At 36.2% G+C, this 23,438-nt stretch overlaps 1 protein-coding gene across 1 annotated transcript; it reads right to left on the reverse strand.

Annotated features, from left to right (window-relative positions):
- Nucleotides 1-322: 322 nt before the first annotated feature.
- Nucleotides 323-21,414, reverse strand: LOC134680487 (uncharacterized). The gene is made up of 2 exons (XM_063539616.1): nt 21,312-21,414; nt 323-1,176 (listed from the first exon to the last, which is right to left on the reverse strand). The coding sequence occupies exons 1-2, from the start codon at nt 21,357-21,359 to the stop codon at nt 694-696; spliced, it is 531 nt and encodes a 176-aa protein (XP_063395686.1). The 5' UTR covers nt 21,360-21,414; the 3' UTR covers nt 323-693.
- Nucleotides 21,415-23,438: the final 2,024 nt, after the last annotated feature.

A 23,438-nucleotide genomic window follows, 5' to 3' on the forward strand; every position in this document is an offset into this window, starting at 1 on the left:
CCGGCCGGATAGTAGGTCACTATCCGGTATCCGGCTGGATATCAAAATAACCTCCGGATAGGCCGGATATCGGATAATAACCGGATATCCGGTGCATCTCTAATCATTATTATTTATGATATGATATTGACCGGCATTAGCAGTACAGTGGTCATTTATACTAACCTTATATTTAATTATACTTTATGATATCACACAAACTTTGGTAGACGCAATATACAAGCAGCTAACAAATTCAATAGTTTTTTATTCATTTTGTGGAATCAGTAGCCTCCTACGGCAAAGCCATATAAGAAAAAAGTCCAAAATTTGCCAGTGAATTTTTATCTCTACATATTTTTTTATTTAACACTTGCATGCAGACCGCCAGATGCTGGTTATATGCCATATTTCGATATTATTTTGTTACACAAACATTAATTTATATCTACCTACACTAAACAGTCAAATACAACTCAAACTAATTCGTTTCTTTGATATAATATTAGTTTACCGTGGCGTGTTGACTTCAAAGCCTTTGATTGTTTGCTTATTTTAAAGTCCATTGCAGTCTATTTCGTGGAAAAGGACTACCTACTTTCGAGAGAGAACTTTTTTTTTCATCAAGAACACACCACAGTTATAACTATTTTAAAGCTAATCCAAAACAAAACACTATAATATCATACAAAATCTACCTTAGCTAAAACTAATTCATAAAGTGCTAACTAGCTCCAAGCTTTCGTTGATAAAATTCTGCGCTCTCTCCTCAGTCCCGTCCATTTCTCTGTCCTCCACATCATAATCTAGTAGCGTATATTCTGTTCTGATACTGCTGCTATCCTCGCTGTCGTTAACGTTAAAATATGTGACTGTGGCATAGCAGACCGGTGCTCTAGCCGGGCTGCTTCTGGCGGATTCATAGGCGGAATCCGATCGCGCACAGTTGTATCCACACTCGTAACTCCGTAAACTTTCGTTACGTGAGCTGTCGTAGCTATTGCAGCTGCTGTATCCATCGATGCTTTCGCTTGGGATGTGGAGAGGTGGTAAGGAGGCTCTGCAAGGACAGTAGCGTTGGATGTCGATCTCGGAGCGAGCGTCGACGGTGCCAGAGTAAGATGGTGAGCGCACGAGGGGCGAGATGCGGTTGCGGGCGCTCTTGCGGCTTTTGCTCCGTTTGAACAGCTTGAAAGCCTGTAACAAAGAAAAAAAAGGTAAACTTTAATGGAAACAACAGGATAAATGGTTGCTAGCTTTTTATTTTTAAACCAGGTTTTGGTAGCTACCGCCTTGGCATATTATTTGAAGAGATTTTTCATGTATAGACAGAAGTTCCTTCCTAGCCATGTCAACCTAAATATATTTGTTAGAATAAGAAGAATAAAAAAAAGACACTTGTTCCAAAAAGTGGACCATAAAGTGTCATTCTATGGAACTTGCTAACTATGTAAACAAAAGTCACTAGTAAATTCATAATTCAGAGACAATTTCAATATGGGGGTTTGTTTACATAGTTATCAACTTCCATAGAATGACACTTTAGTTTTCAAAGTAATAACTTCATCAGTATCTAAGAACAAGTCGTGCGTAGTAAAACATTGAAACTTAATTACAAGTTATGTAGGAACTATCTTATGTGGGCAGGTACTAAAACTAAGTTTGTCAGAGCTTCTCATATTAACTAATACGTACGTATGAAATCTGCCTCAAACGAAGTTAGATATCTTAGATATCTCAGAGGGTGGGGATTTGGTTCTATATCTATATAATTCTTAAAGTATCATTTAGATTTGAATAAAAATGTAGCTGCATTATTAGAAACCTGAATCGTAATTAAGCTTAAGGTGCTAACTGATCTTTCATTTTTGTTCTAAAGGCTCCTCTACACGATGGGCCAACGCCGGTCACTCCAAGGGACGCATTTATGCGTTAGAGGGAGCAATTGATATTGCTATCTCATTCTGCCGCATGGCTGCGTCCCTTGGAGTGGCCGGCATTGGCCCATCGTGTAGAGGAGCCATAAGAAAAGCCCGGAATTTCGATATCTAAGAATAAATTCGCTCCACTCAACAAGCTAACGATCTATAATGACTCAATAGTTATTACTCGATTTTCGAATCAAATAAACTCAAAAATTGTCGGAAATTTGAATTAAATAAATAGTTGTTGACGATACCTTTAACTTTCAACCCTTGTTAGAACTAATACAACCTACCCCTAGAGGATTGCGACCCAAACCGCAGACCTCAGCGGGTATATTGAATGGCCTCATGTTAGTTTTGGACTATTGAAACTGCTTTCATTAACTGAGTTGTGAATAGATGTGATTTAAATTTTAGTAAAACATAAATGTCATAGAAAAGGTCATATATTTTATTCAAACAAATTGACTTCAATTGTACAATCAGCAGCAATAATAGTAGCATCTTAGCAATAATCTAAACGTAATAGGGAGATGTCATATTTTATCAATATCGATAAAAAAAATCCGGTTGAAGAAAAGATGGATTTGGATAACGATTTCCTCAAGATAAAAAAACACTTTTTAACACTGTGCCATTGAGGGTCAAAAGTAGAGATGCAACGGATAGTTGTTTGGCCGGATAACGGATACCGGATATTCGGCCTGACCATCGGCCGAATATTCGGTATCCGGCCGCCGAATATTCGGCCGGCGGAACTATACCTACATTTCGGTTTTTCAGGTGCGCATAGTACAGGTTTTGACCTGTGTCGTAGTTAACGTTCGCGCGGACTCATTTTCTAGGTTCGAAATGAGTGCGCGTGCAAGTGAGTGGAATGTTGAAATTGTTTTAATATAATAAACGAGTACGATTATAACCGTGACTGTTTCTTATTCGAATTTTGTTTACTCCGAAATGAAGCAATGTTACTATCCGGTATCCGGCCGGATAGTAGGCCACTATCCGGTATCCGGCCGGATGTTAAAATAATGGCCCGATAGGCCGGATACCGGATAGTAACCGACTCTCCGGTGCATCTCTAGTCAAAAGTCTTCTGGTTCCTAACGTTCGTAAAGGGTTAACCAGGTTAACAAAGACAGTTACAAATGATGCAGCAACTAATAAAAGTCACAAAAACTAGCTGCCGTATTCGAACTTAAAGATATTCACAAGAGACGATACGTACTAGATCCATTCCAGATACGTTATAGTTTAGATATCAACTAGTTCTCTTTTGCAGCGCTATTCGGGCAACCAATGTCACTTTTACGTTAGATAGAGTAAGATATCTATTAGATGTGAATTGGATCTCTAAGTCATATCCTGTGGAAATCGTTCAATAGTATCTCCAGAATCGCGTAAATGTCAAATTTGACAGGTTAGAACTTAAACATATCGTCATCGTATCTTGGTGATATCTAAAAGATATCTCATAGATATCTATTTCAAAATCCGATTCGGGCCCTAATAAAAGTCACAAAAACTAGGTCCAGTATTTAGGCTAACTAGCCAGATACTGGTGAAATACGAGCTACATTTTACCTAGAATCGATTCTGTGTCAATTATATCGGTATCGTGAGTAATAAGCTAATATTTCATGAATATACATGTAATGTGCTGATATGCGTGATATGATTGGAGTATTGTATGTAGGAAAGTACTCTTATCTAGTTCAGAGAATAATTTTATTGCTAATTGGAAATGTATGAGGTTTAAATTTATTTAATAATATGTATAGGTACCTACAAAAACAAGTGACATCCGCTTGTATCACAAGTTACAAGCTTTTGAGAAACGGGCCCCAAGTAAGTAGGGATATAATCTGTGTACGGACGCGTGTGTGTGTGGGTACGGACCTAAAGGGTAATAATGGGACCCTATTACTAAGACTCCGCTGTCCGTCTGTCTGCCTTTCTATCTGTCAGTATCTGATGAACTGTGATAGCGAGGCAATTGAAATTTTCACAGATGATGTATTTCTGTTGCCGCTATAACAACAAATACTAAAAATAGAATTTAATAAATATTAAAGTGCGGCTGCCATACAACAAACGTGATTAATTGCCGTTTTTTGCGTAATGGTACGAAACCCTTCGTGCGCGAGTCCGACTCGCACTTGGCCGGTTTTTCTGGGTTAACAAGTACACGTAGTAGTAAGTACGACACAGCCTGTCGCGTAGGCGGGTAAAACGTGCTTTTATCCTTGTTTTATACGTCTAAGGAAAAATAATAAAAGCAATATTTTTATTTTCGATGTGCCAGCATTTTACGATAATTCTTTCACATAAGGCTTTTGTATGCGCATTTAACGTAGGTGTGTTTATTGTTTGGGGTATTTTTGTGCATGAATCACGAATTAATTCATATTTATGTTTATTTCAGATGTATTACTTTCTATGTACCTATACAATGTAATAATACTCATTCCACATTCCCTTACGTAATAAAAAAAATTGTTACGTCACTATAATCACTAAGGCATACGAAACTCATTGGAACTGCCAAAACCAATTTGCCCGCATATCGAAAGGAAAACTGTTTTTCCCGGCATTATTACTAAAGTTATGTTGCTATGCGGTTTTCCGTAAGTACTTTCCTACTACTATTATAAATGCGAATGCGTGTATGTTTAATTGTTCAGATACTTTTTCCTCATTTACGCAAAAACTGTATAGCAAATTTTGGGACACCTCCAAGTACGTACAGTCACCATAAGGGATTGTTATGCCATTTAGGGTTCTTGCTATATCGGAAATCCTATGGAGGTGAAAAGTATTAGAAGTAAATACACACACATACACACACACATCATACACATTTTATAGCAAACTCGTTCGCGTAATTCCTGTATACATCGCAGATTTAAGGGAATCTAAAGCTATTTTTTACGTGGCACCTTTACTGGTGGGATACATTTATTCAGTAGTACTTGAGACTCAAACAAGACAGCAGTGATTCCATAAATGTTCCGTGAACAAAGTTTTGTACGGAACACTAATAAGAAAAACGAGATATCTATGTAGGTACCAGAGTCTAACAGCCCTATTCGAACGTAAAGATAAGTACGTCAATTAATAGATCTAGAAACGATATGGATTAGATATGTCAGTGTCAAATGTGACGTTTCTTCATACACTTTCTTTGACACTGACACATCTAATCCATATTGTTTCTAGATATATTAATTGACGTATCTTAAAGTTCGAATCAGGCAGTAAAAATGTGTTTGACCCAAATACTAAACGGGTTAAGGAGTGTTTCGCAAGGTAACGATTTTTACGCGGACGAAGGCACGGGCGGAAGCTTGTTTCTATATTACACTGCAATTTCCTTGTGTTATTAATTATATGAGTCGTGATTGACTCAGTAACGTTTTTAACCACAAGCTTTTACGTACGAACGACTGACACTCATTCATAAGTTATTATGTGACTTTATAAAAAAAACCTGCACATTTTATAAGTTTATGTTTGACCCAATGTTTTGATTGTACAGGTTGGACCAAAAGTACGTTTTTTTTTTCTTCGCATATTGTTGATAGTGACATTTATTTGATAATTTTAACAAACGTTTGCGTTTGTGTACCCTATCAAAACTTAAGGAGAATAATTTTGGATATACTATAAGTATGTTTTTTTAGGTAAAATATTATTTTAAGAAAATGATTTAAGGTTTTAATGATTAACGAATGTAAAACACACGTGTAAGTAAGAAAAAAAAATCCTAAAATAAAATTCTTGCCTTAAGGCGAAAACCTCGAGTACATTCTTCCATTGTAAAATATGGTTAAAATAAAGAAATAATTCCACCACAGCTTTGCTTCCGTGGGATTTGAATTGTGTAATTTCCCTTCGCTTTCCCCAGGGGGAAGATTTCAAGGAATAAAGTACGAGTACATTGCCTAAATCCTTACCCGGAGCTTACGGCTTGATTCGAACTTTAAGATTCGTCAATAAGATAAACATACGACATGGATCAGATATGTCAGTGTCAAAAGTGACGTTTTTGTTTAAAGAAATGTTAAGCAATCGGGGAAATCCATACGTGCTATACATATGAAATATTACGTAATACGTCAAAAATTTGCTAAAGACACGATATGGATCGGATATGCCAGTGTCAAAATTAACGTTTTTTGTTTGAAGAACCGTCTCTTTTGACACTGACATATCCAATCCATATCGTATCTATACCAAATTTTTGACCAATCTTAAAGTTCGAATCAGACCGTATGTCATTCTACATGCTAAAATTGCTGAATTGAAATACGGATTGACGTTTATATTATTACCTATATTATAGTACGTATGGATTTTCCCTGGTATATATCCTTGCTATTCGTACTTCCGCAAGGAAATGGAATTTTGTTGTTATATAATATGCAAAAGAGTAAGTCTACGAATAACTCAATACTCAATATTTTATTAAAGTGGTGGTGGTAAAAACTTATAAGCTAGGTCTTTGTGAACCCTGTTGGGCACTGCAATATCTTACATATTTACAATTTGAACGAGAGGAGAATTTTTGATGTAATTATCTTTATAAACAATATTATTGAATTATAATGTCATTAAAAAATTCGCTTAGAGTATAAAATGATTGTAGAGTATAATATGATGAATAACGTTATATTAATGCCTTAAAATTTGATATATGTACTTACTTAGCATAAAATCTTAGAGTAGTTTTGTTCGACATAAGTCACAGAAATAAAGCTCCTAGCCAAGATGACAACCCTATCAAAAAATATTATTTACAAACGCCAATCGAAAATTATTATTTCAGTTTTGCGTTTTTTTTTAACACAATGCCTATCTGTTTTTTTTAAACACAGTACCTATCAGTTTGCAACATTGTACACATAATCTCCATTGACATTTTCCTGGTATGTCAGTCTTCCGTGACCCCATCAGTTAGTGGCGGAGACATCGGAAAAAAAAAGGATAAATTAAATTTTATTTATTTATTTAGAAATTTAAATCAGGCAACAAGGCCCATATTACAAATACCTTTTATCACGACCCGTTGATGACATTAAAATATACTCGTACCAACCTATCTTTATCATTCGGGAATATAAGATAAATATATCTAATACCTTTAAACGAGCAATTTTTGTTTCTTTAAAATATTTTTCGGGGATCTCGGAAACGGCTTAACAATTTCGATGAAATTTGCAGGTTTTCGGGGGCGATAAATCGGTCTATCTATTTCCTATCCCTGGGAAAACGCGCATTTTTGAGTTTTTATATGTTTCCCGAGCAAGTTCGGTCTCCCAGATGTTGTTTTGTTATTCTTCGCGAGTTTGACCCAAAAGGGCAAAAGGAATGTGACTTACGAAGCGTAACATATACTTTACGTGCAGAATAACGTACATTCCGCACGGGTAGGCACGATAGGGGGCGACACCTGAGCGGCTAGGTATCGCGAAAACCGATATTCACAAATTGCGGGGATCTTTCTCCTTTACTCCAACGAAGGCGTAATTAGAGTGATAGAGAAAAATCCCCGCAATTTGCGAACTTCGATTTTCGCGGTTATAGCCCTGTCGTCGCTTGTTGTCAAGTCACACGACACACAATCCCCCGCCGCCATACAATCGAAATTACGTCTATGTCAGGTAGTAGTTTTAGTTGCTACTAATTGTAATTCAAACAAAGAAAATAGTGCAGTTTGTATTGTTACAATTTTTAGGCACAAAAACTAATACTAGACATAGATATAAGTTACTTATATTTATGCCGCTTTTCATATCAGCTTGCAGACATACTGCCTCTATTAGAACTTTAAGATATGATATGTCAATTACGAGTTCAGTCCGAGATCGAATCAAGTACGACAGATCTAGAAACGATATGGATTACATGTATCAGTGTCAAAAGTGACGTTTTTATTCGTACGTAAACGTCACATTTGACACTGACATATCTAATCCATATTATTATCGTTTCTAGATCCATTAACTGCCGTATCTTAAAGTTCGAATGATCAATGTATAATTGGCGGGACTATTATTATATAGATTTATAAACAGAAGAATTTTATTATTTTTACCGGAATTGCCTTTGACCTAGAACTTTTCTAATTGCGCTCAGTTGCGTCAAGATTTGAAGTGAATAATAATGAGACTTACACCGCTTCTTTTACGCCCTAATAATATACAAGTATTGGTATTGAGGCTTACAGCTCTTGCCTTTATTACAAGCTTTTATTTAGTTTCACCTGGCCGTTGTCAGTGTGTAATCAAATCTTGCAAGTTAAATTTGATCCACTTCCCGGTTTCCGATTGAGCTGAAATTTTGCATACATACGTGATAATGCAATATTATGGTGTCATCGAGCTGATCTGATGATGGAGACCGGAGGTGGCCATAGGAACTCTGTGATAAAACAACGAAACCTAATTGTGTTTGGGGTTCTTAGAATTGCCTCGATGAGTATTAGTTGCCTGTGGAAAAAAAGTACAGTCAGCGATAAAAGCTTGTATGATAGCGATAAAATGAAATTTTTGCCAAAAACTTATTATTTGTTTAAGTAGTCAAAGTATAACCGGTATGAGTCATCCTTTAATTAAAACAAAACTCTTCTTCCTCGCGTTATCCCGGCATTCTGCCACGGCTCATGGGAGCCTGGGGTCTGCTTGACAACTAATCCCATGATTTGAAGTAGGCACTAGTTTTACGAAAGCGACTGTTGCTGTTGTTGTTGTTGTTGACTGTTGTTGTTGTTGTGTCTGTTGTGTGTTGTGTGTTGTGAAAGTGACTGTTTTGAATAGTTTTGTTTTTGTTAAAACAAAACTATTCAAAATATTCACATTTAGCTACGATACACAAAGGCAAACGTTTGTTGAAATTACCGACAATATGCCGCCAGTAAATAAAAATATTTTTATCAGTAGTTTTAATTGATGACTTGTGCACATATGTACTTACTATATTCACAACTTCTAGATAGGTGACTTTTAAAATTTACACCAACATGCTAACGCAAAACAAAATAAATATAAGGTAAACGTACTAGATCTCGACATGCTAATGCCCAATAGATGACACCTTGCTGTCACCCCTATTGACAATGAATTAAGTTTCAAGATAAGTACTGGGACCTCATCGAGCACCAGTACGTTTACCTTATTTACTATATTCACAATTTAGATAGGTATCTAATAAAATTTACACCAACATGCTAATGCAAAACCTAATAAATACAGTGTGTTTTCTGTAACAGGAGCAATAAATGAAACTGTAGGCTGTACTCCTCAAACTGACAAACATTTGCACAACAAACTCATGTTTTGATTTTTATGTCACTTTAAAGTTTATTCTAAGACCAAAGAATATAATACTCACTAGGAGAAGAACGGTAACTCCATACAAAAAAATGTCCCCAACCGTTTATACGTTTATACTAGTGGCGCCGTCTTTGTGTACCAATGGAACTAAAGTTGACAACCGGTTTAGCCTGGCGGGTATTGGTAGGTAGTAATTCTGTTGATAAACATATTTGTTATCTTCATATCACGAAATATATGCAAGATGCAAATATTACCTCTTGTTTGTGGTATTATCAATTGATTTAAATAAAAGGCATGTTTATGTTTATAACATTATATATATTATTTATTAAAAAATGTTTTACATATAAAAATATACACTGAAAACTGGCAACTTAATAAAATAAAAAACTGGTCAAGTGCGAGTAGGACTCGCGTTTCAAGGGTACATCACACAATTTACAAAATTTTTTTTGTACGTGAAACGTGACGTGAGTGAAACGTCTTGAAAAACCCGAATGGGTCAATCAAAAACCAGATGTAACATGAAGTTTTCTGGCGTGGTGGCATATCTCTACATCTCTGAAGATTAAATGCCGAATATTGTTCGGTGTACCTACAAGTGTCCAAATGCGTAGAGCTGAAAACTCGAGCGTCCGACGGGTCGCGCTTCCTACAACTTCCGAAAGTGTTTTAAAAGCGAAGGCCGAAGAGAGATAATACCTACAGGGTGACCAAAAAATAAGTGTATTCCCGTAGCCAAGGAGGTTTTGGGATTATACTGAGCAACTTTTAGTATGGGACCAACCCCGAAATCGCGAAAATAGAAGTATCCTCCCATAGAAAACGGACCAGCCAAAATGTATGAAACAGCCAAATTTTTCTTCGCGATTTCAAGGTTGCACGTTGGCAACGGGAATACACTTAGTTTATTTTTTAGCCACCCTGTATACCTACTGCTTTTTAAAACACGTAACAATAGTAACCTAATCAATCAGTACAGTCAGCAGCAGAAGTTGCTAAGCGGGAGAGTGGTTTAAAACGATCTGGACGCGACTTTATAGTTAAGACAATAAGAGCATGTCAAGGTAATTTTGAACACCTCGGCCGCTTAGCAACTTCTGCTGTTGATTGTACTACAAGTACCATTGCGACTATGTGCCAGATACAGACTCTCGCTTGAAGCTAAAGGCACGCCTCTTTGGGGAGCTTCGGGCCTAGCCATCGGCCTAGGGCCTTCGCAATAGCTGTCTACATCACGTTTCACTTAAACCATTGCGGCTGTGTCCCTAAAAAAACGTTAACCGCATTTTTGTTCTTAAATCCGACTCACGCTTGACTCTAGATTTCTGATAGGTTTTCCTGACATCTTTAGGTAAAGGACTATTTTGTGTATTTTTTTCAGAAGAGGGGGGGGGGAATGGTCATTTTTTGTCTATTTTCTTGAATAACTTCTAAACGTTTTATCTTAAATTTATAAGAAAAATATATTTGAGATTCTCAAAATGAGTTCTTTCGTTTGATATGTAACACGATATAGTTTTCAAAACTTTGTTTTTTAATTTTATCGTTTACCCCCCAAAAGTAGCCCCTATGTTTAAAATTCATTTGTTGACGTTACATATCTGTCTTTGGGTCACAGACTTACATATGTGTACCAAATTTCAACTTAATTGGTCCGGTAGTTTCGGAGCAAATTGGCTGTGACAGACGGACAGACGGACAGACAGACGCACGAGTGATCCTATAAGGGTTCCGTTTTTTCCTTTTGAGGTACGGAACCCTAAAAATAGACATTAATAAAGCGCATTCACAAAGTTTTCAGTACCTTTTATACAAATAACATTAGGCATGCCTACCTATTACACTTTACACACAGATACACTACACTTTACACACGGCATTTTACACAGATTTCCAACTTGTATTCATACATTTCTTCACGGTTAATTAATACGCTTTCCAGATGCGTTATGACTCGGTTCCTTCTGAACCCACGTTAAAGTTGTAAATTTCACTCTGGCTGCTTCAACAGCCGTTGCTCCGCATTTAGCACATTTTCTATGTGCATTGACTTACAGTCTTAAGTGGTACGTAGCGGTACACGTTGTATGTATTATTTAAAGAGTTAATAAATAAAATTTTCGTTATGAACTTTAACCACAGCAGTTGGACAGAGTCATTGATAAATATATTTTTTATTATGGTGGGTAGACGTACCTACCCTCCATATATTTTATGAACATTGATAAAGACAGTTGGAAGCAAATATTCATTATAAAACTTAATCGCATGTAATTAAGTTTTAAGCGTTTTAAGTCCCGTTTTATGATTAATATTGTATAAAATTCGTGATAATTTAAATCAGAGTTGGGAGCAATGTTGCTGTAGAAAAATGTTTTTATTTTTATTACTCGCAACTTTTTCCCGGAGGCCAACGCACACATAGAAGATTAAGGCGCACACATGCGCAATTATTTGGGGACATAACTTTCTTAGGAAGTGAACAGGCCTTGTCTAAGACGCAATGTATTGCAAAATTTGTTATGTTAAAAGCGTGACAAGTAACGTCAAACACACTGATGTCAGCGTACATTGAAGGCAATATTTATTTTGTATGAAAAAGAAGAAGTCTAAAGGATTCATAATTTTTAAAAGTTGCTGAACAAATGATGGTCAGTTTGAGGAGCCTTTAGTTTAATTTATTGCTCCTGTTACAGGAAGCACCCTGTATATTTGTAAGTGAACATTACGTGAGTGCAAACAAATCGGCACTTTATTAAGCCTTTATAAGGTGGAGGGAATATATTTCCCACTATGACTTTGAATTTTATTGCAAAATGATAGTGAAAAATAATAATTTTTGGCATCCTTATATCCTTATGCCCTTTAGGGCCACTTGTGCCATCCCACTAACCCGGGGTTAACCCGTTAACCATTAACCCAGTGTTAAATTGTACTGGTAACCATGGTAACACTAAGTTTAACAGGTTTACCCCGGTTTAGTGGAATGGTGCTTAAAAGTTTATTTGCTAAACTTTTTTGAACAAAAAAGTGTTCAGTAATTTAGGAATCTAAGGGCCTACTGCGAACCACGTTCGACGTGTTGCCTCCCTGTCGCTCTTACGTACGAATCCACAAGTGCGACAGAGGGGCAACACAATGACATCAAACGTGGTTCGCGGTAGGCCCGCTTCTTTTAAATTCGAATGGCGTAGGTCAATAAAAAAGCAATGATATGATATCTAGGCTATATCAGAGCTATATCTAATGACCTCTCATATCCCTGGCCCTAATCACATCAAGGGTCAGTGGTCCTGAAGGGTCAACGTTTCACACTACCCATCCGCGACGGCCATCGGAAATATTATTATATCGGTAGTCCGTGTGTGTTGATTTCGTTAGCAACGAAAGGTCGTGTCAGACGGAAAAATCCGGCCAAGTGAGAGTCGGACTCGCGTTTCTAGGGTTCCGTACATAAGTCCGACTCACGCTGGACTGCACATTTCTAATAGGTTTTCCTGACATCTATAGGTAAAGAACTATTTTGTGTCTTTTTCAAAATTTTAGACCCAGTAGTTTCAGAAATAAAGGGGGGAATTGTAATTTTTTGGCTATTTTCTTAAATAACTTCGAACCTATGCATTTTAAAGTTATAATAAAACATGTCCATCTTTGGGTCGCTAATTTACATCTACATCTGTACCAAATTTCAACTTAATTGGTCCAGTAGTTTCCGAGAAATAGGCTGTGACAGACGGACAGACAGACAGACGCACGAGTGATCCTATAAGAGTTTCGTTTTTTCCTTTTGAGGTACGAAAACCCTAAAAACATTTCTTTATTGCGTTTTAAAAGTTATAACTTAAGTCATATTAAAATATTATTAAGAGAGTGTATAAGGGAGAAGAGGAAGTGGGAGTTGGGAGGGATAGACCTCGGCGGGCTCTCTCTGATCAGATCGGGGAAATCCTGAAGAAAGGCTAGGTCAAGAGCACCCTAATCCGGCGAGCGTGTATGAGGAATGTTATGAAAGTGAAGGGAGCAAAGAGGTATGTCAGGATCGTAGCAAGTGGAAATCCGTGGTCTTTGCATACCCCTCCGGGAAATAGGCGTGATTATGTGTACGAGTATGTATTAAAAAATATTACCTATTACCGGAGTACCTACATTTACAACTTCAGAAACTAATCATTATGCCGTATTCAAACTTCAATATATTTACAAGAGACGACACGTACTAGATCCATTCTGGATACGTTACACGTAGTTTAGATATCAACTAGTTCTCTTTTGCAGCGCAATTCGGGCAACCAATGTCACTTTTACGTTAGATAAAGTAAGATATCTATTAGATGTGAATTGGATCTCTTAAGTCATATCCTGTGGAAATCGTTCAAGAGTATCTCCAGAATCGCGCAAATGTCAAATTTGACAAGTTAGATCTTAAACATATCGTTATCGTATCTTGGTGATGTCTAAAAGATATCTAATAGATGTCTATTTCAAAATCCGAATCGGGCCCATAGTCTATCAGCCCCTCATAATACAAGAAAGAGATACTTCAAAATGAAGTCAAATTTGACAGGTTAGATCTTAAACATATCGTTATCGTATCTTGGTGATGTCTAAAAGATATCTAATAGATGTCTATTTCAAAATGCGAATCGGGCCCATAGATTCTAGCTTCCATCGTTAGCCAGCCTGTCCAAACACTTGCACTATCAGAGCAATAACTCCTATTATCAGTAATGTAGGTTTATGTTTACTGTTATTGTTGTCCGCTTGCACTCTAGATTGCATTGTAGCAGTTAACGTCGTGTTGATTGATGAACCTTTGTTTCATTCAATAATGTTGTATATTATGATTAAATATACAGAGTGAGGCAGAATAACCTAACCTAACATAGTTTAACGAATAAAAGTAAAAAAGATACTGAGATTAAAATACTTAAAAAAGGGTTTAATAGGCATTTTTCTGTAATAATAGCGAAGCTAATGAGGAAATAATCAAGAAAAAAATAAAGGTTAAAGGCGAGATCACACGGCGGCGTGTGCGTAGACCGGCCTTTTGCCTTTTTGCTAAATCTGGCTTCGTCTGTTCAAACACTGAAAGTACATCCTACAAAAGAAATTACATTTTGGAGTGTTCATGCATTGCATGCTATTTGAGCACACCCCATTTCACCTTTTACAGGAGTCCTCTAAATATTTTAGGACCTTAAGGCCACATTATATTGGTCGGTCGAGGCTAAACGCTCGGAGGAACGGTAATGCCGGCTAAGTAACAGACTGCTGACATTGTGCCCCGCTGTTGACCTACTTATATTTTAATCCAGGCAATCTAGATTAATGGTTAAACGGGGATAGCTGTCCTAGAAACCTGATGTCCTCTAAAAAAATAATTTAATTAAAAAAAAGTACAGCTACGTTTAACGAGGTACAGTAGGACAACTTCAGACCGGTGATGTGCTTTAAGTCACTCGGGTAATATTTATAATATTTAGAATTTATTGCACGAAGATATACAATTATGTACAAATGACCAAGACTCAGAACCAGTTTTTTCTTCATACAAAAAATACCGGTATTATTACGATCTTTTTCGTTATTTGGTTTATTATTTCATTTATAATGGGACAATCTAATAATACGAAGTTGTTACCTAAATATATGATTCAGTCCTACGTACATAGCACAAAATAGTTAAAAATATTGAGCTATATCGGGTTTTTAAAAAAAACCGGTTCCGAGCATCGCAAATGACGAACTTAATATCAAAAGGCATTCTCTACCAGCCAATCATAGCCAAACAGGAACACTAAAACTAAAACAAGGAAAACAAACAATCCTATAAATACGATTGATGAATACATATGTACCTAAGTATATATTAATTATATACTTATGAAAAAACCTTTTAGACTGATAGTATAAATCTAACCCTCTTCTAAGATACCTACATAACGTAACCTAAGTACCACATGTAGGTACATAAAACATTAATACATTTCCACTGAGTAGTAAATATTTCCATATTTCTTTTAATTTAAAAAATGTGATATCATTTGCATGTCTCGGCTAAGCACATTTATTTAGATCTACATTAGTCTTACTAGAGCCAATTTATTTATTAAAATTACTTCGTTTCATATCAAGACTTTGCTCAGTCTGATATTTTATATATGTCACATATGTTGACAATTTTACGACACTTACCTTTGTGCAGCGTTATGTCATGATTGTATATTTATATGTCAACTAATCACAAGGTAAATAGGCATCACGTGCATTGTCATAAACTTCAATTTACTTCTAACATTGTTAGGAATTAATGATGTGTGATATTATATAAGTAATGCGTATATTTTAAATATCTATAACTGCAAAATTAAACGAGATTTAGGTTATGGAGAATGTTGGCTGGGTTATTCGGGCCCACTCTGTATACTTCTATATTACGCAACCTTGAAGTTTAAGTCGGTCATTGGACCGTCTTAATTTTAATTAATTTTCTTTTGGCCCTTAATGTTCTTAACTTCTGAAGTAGAAGTCAAAGTAATTTTATCTCCTTGAGGCGCTGTTACTTTCCAATTGTTCTGAAATGTGACGTTCCACGAGTAAAGGCACCATATGGTGATTGGCGTCTACGTCGCATAGTATTAGTATTGGGGCGTCGTTATTAATAATAGCGTAAACGCCCGTTGTCATAAAGTACAGTCAGCAGCAGAAGTTGCTAAGCGGGCCAGGTGTTCAAAATGATCTTGACCCGACTTTATTGTTAAGAGAATAAGAGCGTGTCAAGGTAATTTTGAATACCTCGCCCGCTTAGCAACTTCTGCTGCTGACTGTACATATACCAGTGGAACGTAACAAATAAGTAATTAATGCGATTTACGTATTAAAGAAACAGTTTTTGATAAATCCTTTTTTTTCTTTTTGATGAATATTTTTTTATACTTATAAAATTTGTAACGTATTGCGAGATTATTTTGTAATAACCAGAGGTCGGACAGGGTGAGCTATTTACCTTATAATTTGACATGTATTACGTCATATTATAAAGCAAATAGCTCACCCCCGCCGACCTCTGGTAATAACCCATACCTAAAAAAGTGAGACAATCATGATTTCGATTGCCTAAAAAGGAACGCACTTCGTTGTCAGTCAAAAATGAATATATAACAACTAACGACAACCTAAGTAAGACAACACTTTTATCTTATCTTAGCAAACGTGCAAACATACGCACCTAAAAGCAATCTTAGAAATCCTCCTTTTTGTGTAGTTACATTAATGACGTTTGTTCATACAAAAAAAAATTTTTTTTTACTAAACATAAATACGAAATCGCATTTTGACCTACTCTCCACTATATCTGTGATAATTTGATAAACACATATATAAATGCCCTTACCAGGATTTGAACCCGGGACCTTCTGCTTGCCTGCTTTTAGTAAGATCACTCATTATCGACTACGTATCTACGCAGAATGTCAGAAAACATCACAATGCCGTACGTACAGACTGTACCTACGGCCCACACTACAATACATAGTAACTGACAGTTTGTAAACCTTAATATGTACAAAAGGCATAAGGTCCACCGATGGACAGTTAAGATTGTTACTGTTTGCACAGTCAAATTACTAGATACGCTATCTCGTAAAGTTACGTTCAGATTATTTTGTGCACCAGATCCGCTTAGCCAGTTTTGTAAACATAAAAATTATCACCAAATGACATAACATTAAGCATAATATTTACACGATTAAACAAACATTTCTACGTCATAGAAATACGAGTACATATTCTGCAGAATATTTATTCGCAACGAATGATAGAGAATAGATAAAAGGACGTATCTCCAAATAATAACGAGTGCGAACATAGTGACGTAACTGACACAAACTATTGGGTTTTTTATAGTCACGTCTACTTAAACTGTTCATTTCAAAAGTGTCACAAAGTTTTTGCCAACTTTACGACACATTTTTTTATGATTATATTTTTTTGGACTACCTATGTATAATATGAAAAATGACTCTAAAATATTAAATCGACAACTAGAGATAATTTTTAGTGTTCCGTACAAAACTTTGTTTACGGAACACTTATTTCTTTTATTTAAGCCCTTTTTTAAATGCCACGCCTATCGTGTGCGGCGTGTCATTATGAACGTAGTCGGAACTCAGTTGACGTCTTCGACAGTCAAATGGTTAAATAAATAATAATAACTAATACATAGTAATGTTAACTTTTGAAAAAAAGTAATGGTAAAGTGTATCTAGACTTTCCTTTAAAAATTCCCGTGAGACTCAGACATATTAAAATATAGTACCTTAGTAGCAAAATTACGGATCGCTTGTCACGGTGACCGTGGACTGGCCTTTTGCTGTAAGTGCTCTTGATGAGGACCCTTGTAATGGATCGAAATAATGTCGAGTGAAATTTGACCTGAATTATGTGAATGACCCTTTATAAATATATTTTAAGACGAAACCCGCACGAAATCGCCTATTCATATAAACGTAGTCCTCATTTTCTTCTCTGGATATGAACATTATTGAAAATATTTTGAAACAATTGGTTCTATGTCAACCCGACGTGTCATTTTCTATGGCGGCTGATCGGTGAGCACGTGGTGCTTTCCATAGAAAACAAAGCACCGGATGCCCCGGCCCTGCCCCGGCCCAGTCTAGCGTAAGTCATACTTTACGTAAGTACCTGTTGCACAAAACACTCATATCGTGATTGCGTGCCCCTCACATTTACGTCCTTTGTCCTTCATCTTCTTCTTCTTCCTCGCGTTATCCCGGCATTATTTTCACCTATATAATCAATTCTTTCGGCGAAGTCAACAACGACGAATATTCTTAATATTAAACTTGGCTCTCAATTCACATTTATGTTTTTGATGGGATATCGTTACTTTTTGTGCGGAAATTATTAGTATACATCATAATTGATTTACGTCCTTTTTCCTTATTAAACTATTACTACGTATATTAATATGTATGCGTTATTCAATAAAAACACATACCACCGTTTCTGGGGTTTACGTTTATCTTACACACACAATGATTATATCTTATCTCATATGCAAATAATGTCAGCGTACTACACAATAGGATAGTTTTACATTATCATAGTTCCGAGATAAAATTCTACGGTAGCACTTGACATTATAGTTTGACTTTAAAATTATTCAGAAAACTCAAGGTAAGGTACTGCCGAGTGCATTGGTGCCGCAAAAGTCAAAAATCAGGGCAGCAACAACATAAGTCGCCAACCATTGACGTAAGTACATCTCAGGACGGGCCTTACGGACACGAAAAAACCGGGCAAGTGCGAGTCGGACTCGCGCACGAAGGGTTCCGTACCATAGTGCAAAAAAAAAATGCAAAAGGAAAACGGTCACCCATCCAAGTACTGACCACTCCCGACGTTGCTTAACTTTGGTCAAAAATCACGTTTGTTGTATGGGAGCCCCATTTAAATCTTTATTTTATTCTGTTTTTAGGATTTGTTGTTATAGCGGCAACAGAAATACATTATCTGTCTAGCTATCACGGTTCGTGAGATACAGCCTGGTGACAGACGGACGGACGGACGGACGGACGGACGGACGGACGGACGGACGGACGGACGGACGGACGGACAGCGAAGTCTTAGTAATAGGGTCCCGTTTTACCCTTTGGGTACGGAACCCTAAAAATGGTACTGGTTCAGCGGTGTCCCTCACGAATTCGAGCCAATCGTGCAGGCTAACGCAACTAGTTGCGACCAATCGCGCGCGTGAAGCGAACTCATCAACCAATCGCGTTGTAGCGGTGTCACACCGCTGTACTGGCCCTATTCATGTCCCATTCTTATTGCCCGTAAGGTCAGTCCTGAGATATTAAATTTAATATGAATTTATATTTCTCTTTAATTTGTAAAATTACCTTTTTGTACGTTTCCCGCAGCAAAGCAGTCGGTTACATTACTGCAACAGTAACGCTGGTGTAATCTGAATTTGAACGGTACCTTTAGGGTAAAGCCCGGCAGGCGGTGCGACGTTCCCACCCTTTTTTTTCCTTCTTGCTTTTTCTATCTCACTAAGGTTAGCGGGTCAACTGTCACACCTGCCGATATCAGCACCCTAGTAATGTGCAGAAGCATGACCAAACATGCCTATTTATCAACTTGTTACAGACTGCCGTATTCGAACTTCAAGATATTCACAAGAGACGACACGTACTAGATCCACTCTAGATACGTTATAGCTTAGATATCAACTAGTTCTCTTTTACAGCGCAATTCGGGCAACCAATGTCACTTTTACGTTAGATAGAGTAAGATATCTATTAGATGTGAATTGGATCTCTAAGTCATAGCCTGTGGAAATCATTCAAGAGTATCTCCAGAATCGCGCAAATGTCAAATTTGACAGGTTAGATCTTAAACATATCGTTATCGTATCTTGGTGATGTCTAAAAGATATCTAATAGATGTCTATTTCAAAATCCGAATCGGGCCCATAGTCTATCAGCCCCTCATAATACAAGAAAGAGATACTTCAAAATGAACAAGTTCGCAATAGAGTTATTTTCGTTCGTTAAAAAGAACTTATATTGAAATCAAATTGCTAGCCTCATTTTCGTTTCCGAATACGCCCTCATATCTCTGTCTAAACAAAATATGTTTAACCAAAGAAAATAATTACGTAATAGTTTGTTAAAACCCGATACACAGACCTAACAATACTTTCGTGGAGAACTAAAAATATTTATAATAATTAATTAATACAAACCCTGATTAGGTAATTAACACCAACAAATGAAGTCATTGTTTAAACTATATGTTCAATTGTGCACTCTATCAGTAGTGCAATAAGGTGCACTTTTCTATCAACTCTTATTCGTTGCAATCATTGTGTACCGATACTAATATTTGTAATAACGGCTAAAATCCATTTGCGTTTTTAATTGTATTGTTTTTAAAACCAGATTTTTTGTAATTTCAAGAATTTCACTCTTGTTCATTTTAATGGAATGTCAAAAACTGTGTTTTACTTCAAGAAATAAGTTCAATAATCAATAGCAATTAGGTATCTAGAAATTCAAGTTTATAGAAAAAAAACTTTATACATCTAGGTACGTCATAAATAAAAAAGATGCATCTCCGCATGATTATTTCTCTACATTGATTGATTAAGTTGTTACCTGCCTACTGTCTACTACTTTATTTTAATAAATATTAAGCAGGCCACTGACGAGCCTTCCAAATGGATGCCGTTACAATGGATTCATCCAAATGGACGACATCCTAATATTAAACATTGTACGTTTTTGATATTCACGGACCGATTTTGGATTGCAGTTACGCTATTTGGACTGTTGGAAGGCTCGTCAATGGCTACCTTTAGAGTAACTTTTATGACTGAAAATTTGTGATTGAAGCGAACATTGCACCGTCATAAACAAAATAAAGTGGTCCCCAATACTCCCGAGTCCCGAGTGTAAAATGTTCATAAAATTTTGACATTTATAGGGACATTTCCACAGTTTGTCATTGCAAATGCCATGCACATGATAGATGTAGCTTGGTCCGAATTTAATGGTGACAATGAAGAGAAATGATCTATTTTTTATTTGTTGCAAATGTGCACTATGAAAAAGACAGTAACAATGAATTTGTAAAGAGAATTTACACGAGAAATGAAATACAGTAACTGCTGATAAAATATCACATACTAATATAAGTATATTAATATACGCATTGTACTTAAAAAAAAATCATTATTATTTATAATATTCAGATATAATTAGTCTGTAAGCCCACAGATTTATTTAAAAAATATCGCATAAATTAGACGATACAATTAATTTGTACTGTAATAATTATGCTTACTTTGCTCCTCACTAGGTGATTGTAGTTTTAACACAATCTCATTTAAATATATAGGTACCTATTAACACAACACAATATTATATATACATTAAAAAATAATTTTAAATTCTAAATCTAAAAAGTTCTAAAGCAAAGTGAGCAAATTTTATAAAAATTGGCCGGTACTATAAACTAAATTTAAGAAATTTAATCTCACCTTCAGCCACCTCCGTCTGGTCTCCGTGAGAAAGTCGGTCAACACCATCTTTTCACAACACAACAAAGTTTGGATCGCCGCGAGAGCCGGCGTGCGTGCGGCGCGGCGGTGTCGGCGGGAATGACTGCTCACCCCCGCGTGGCCTGAACGGAAAGGACGTATATCCATTCACTTGTTTTATTACTGATAAGTTGTGCTGGGGAAAAAGGGCGTATATGCATTATACTCGTAAGTTCCCGCGTACTAGTACCGGCCCAATTCGAACTTTAAGATACATCAATTGATAGATCTAGGAACGACATGGATTAGATATGTCAGTTTCAAATGTGACGTTTCTTCAAACAAAATCGTCACTTTTGACACTGATACATCTAAGAGTGACATTCCATTTCCAACTGCAGCTGCAATACTGTTCATTTTACTATGGAAACGTGTCGCTGTCATTGTCAATTTCCATAGAAAATGAACAGTATTGCAGCTGCAGTTGGAAATGGAATGTCACTTTAATCCGTATCGTTTCTAGATCTATTAATTAACGTATCTTAAAGTTCGAACCGGGCAGTACGTATTATGGCTGTATTGTACCTACCCTACTGACGAAGTCTACGTTGCGGATACCTATGAATTTGTCTATTATTTATGTTACGTTTATTTAATAAATCATATTTATACGAGTCGGTAAGTAATTAACATTAACATTGTTAAAGAAAGTACCTACACATTCAATTCTAGTATTCAACTTAATGCAAATTCTGAGTACATAATAAGCGCTTAAATATTTCTGTATCTGACTGTATAGCAGTATAATAACTGTAATTTCCAAAATATTCGAACCATTAAGTTACGCGCTTGTGGTCAGGGGTGTAAGGTGCCTGGGAACGTCAAAGCGAGGGGTGCTAATTTTACTGAGGGCACTTATTAGATTAGCTTACGTTTGACGTTTGTGCGAAACGCGTGTGGGGACATATCACGTGTCCATTGTGATATTTTAATAAATGATTTTATTGTGTTATGTATAAATCAACTAGTTGTTATGTGAGCTGTAGACCTCTCGAGCATAATTTAGAACCGAAAACTGAAAAAAAATCCACAAACTGTCTCGACAAAATAAACATCGACTGCCGTATTCGAACTTCAAGATATTCACAAGTGACGACACGTACTAGATCCATTCTAGATACGTTATAGTTTAGATATCAACTAGTTCTCCTTTGCAGCGCAATTCGGGCAACTAATGTCACTTTTACGTTAGATAGAGTAAGATATCTATTAGATGTGAATTAGATCTCTAAGTCATATCCTGTGGAAATCGTTCAAGAGTATCTCCAGAATCGCGCAAATGTCAAATTTGACAGGTTAGATCTTAAACATATCGTTATCGTATCTTGGTGATGTCTTAAAGATATCTAATAGATTTCTATTTCATAATCCGAATCGGGCCCCGAACCTGCTCACGGGATTTTCGAGAATCGGTTAATTTTTTTGCCTAAGCTGAAAAGGAAACTTTCGCTAACCCTCGGTCAGTTATATTTATCATACGCGTATAAATATTTAACTATGAAACATTTATCTCTTTTATTAATTAATTTTACATAACTTCGCTTAATAATAACACCGAGAAATGTCCTTGTCTCGTTTCGCTCATTATAATTAACCTTTGCGTTTAGACAGTTAATTAACATACAGGTACCTAAGCAAATACAGTCAGCACTAAAAATATCCTCAACCAAACAGTTGACAACCAAAACAATTTTCAGTGCCTGCTTTGATCAGATCAAACCTTACAAAACAACAAATTATAAGAATAAGAATAATATTATTATTATTATTGTACAGGTGACAGGGTCAATGAACTTACTTGTAAACAATCAATATACGACAGGAAATTGTAATAATTTGTTGCCATCCAACTATTCTTAGGTCTGCTTACAACACAGTAAGAATCGTAGCAGGATTTTCGCTTTCTTAGTGGTTCCACTTGTTCAATACTTGAATGAAGTAGTTATGTTATTCCTTAATATTAATAATACTAACCACAACATTGTTTACAACGACAGTTCAAATTGTGACATTGACAACCACTCAAAAGTACGCAATCGTCTTATAAATATCTCTGGTTTCCTTGAC

This window comes from Cydia fagiglandana, chromosome 3 (genome assembly GCF_963556715.1).
Source record: "Cydia fagiglandana chromosome 3, ilCydFagi1.1, whole genome shotgun sequence".
Taxonomy (NCBI): Eukaryota; Metazoa; Arthropoda; class Insecta; order Lepidoptera; family Tortricidae; genus Cydia; species Cydia fagiglandana.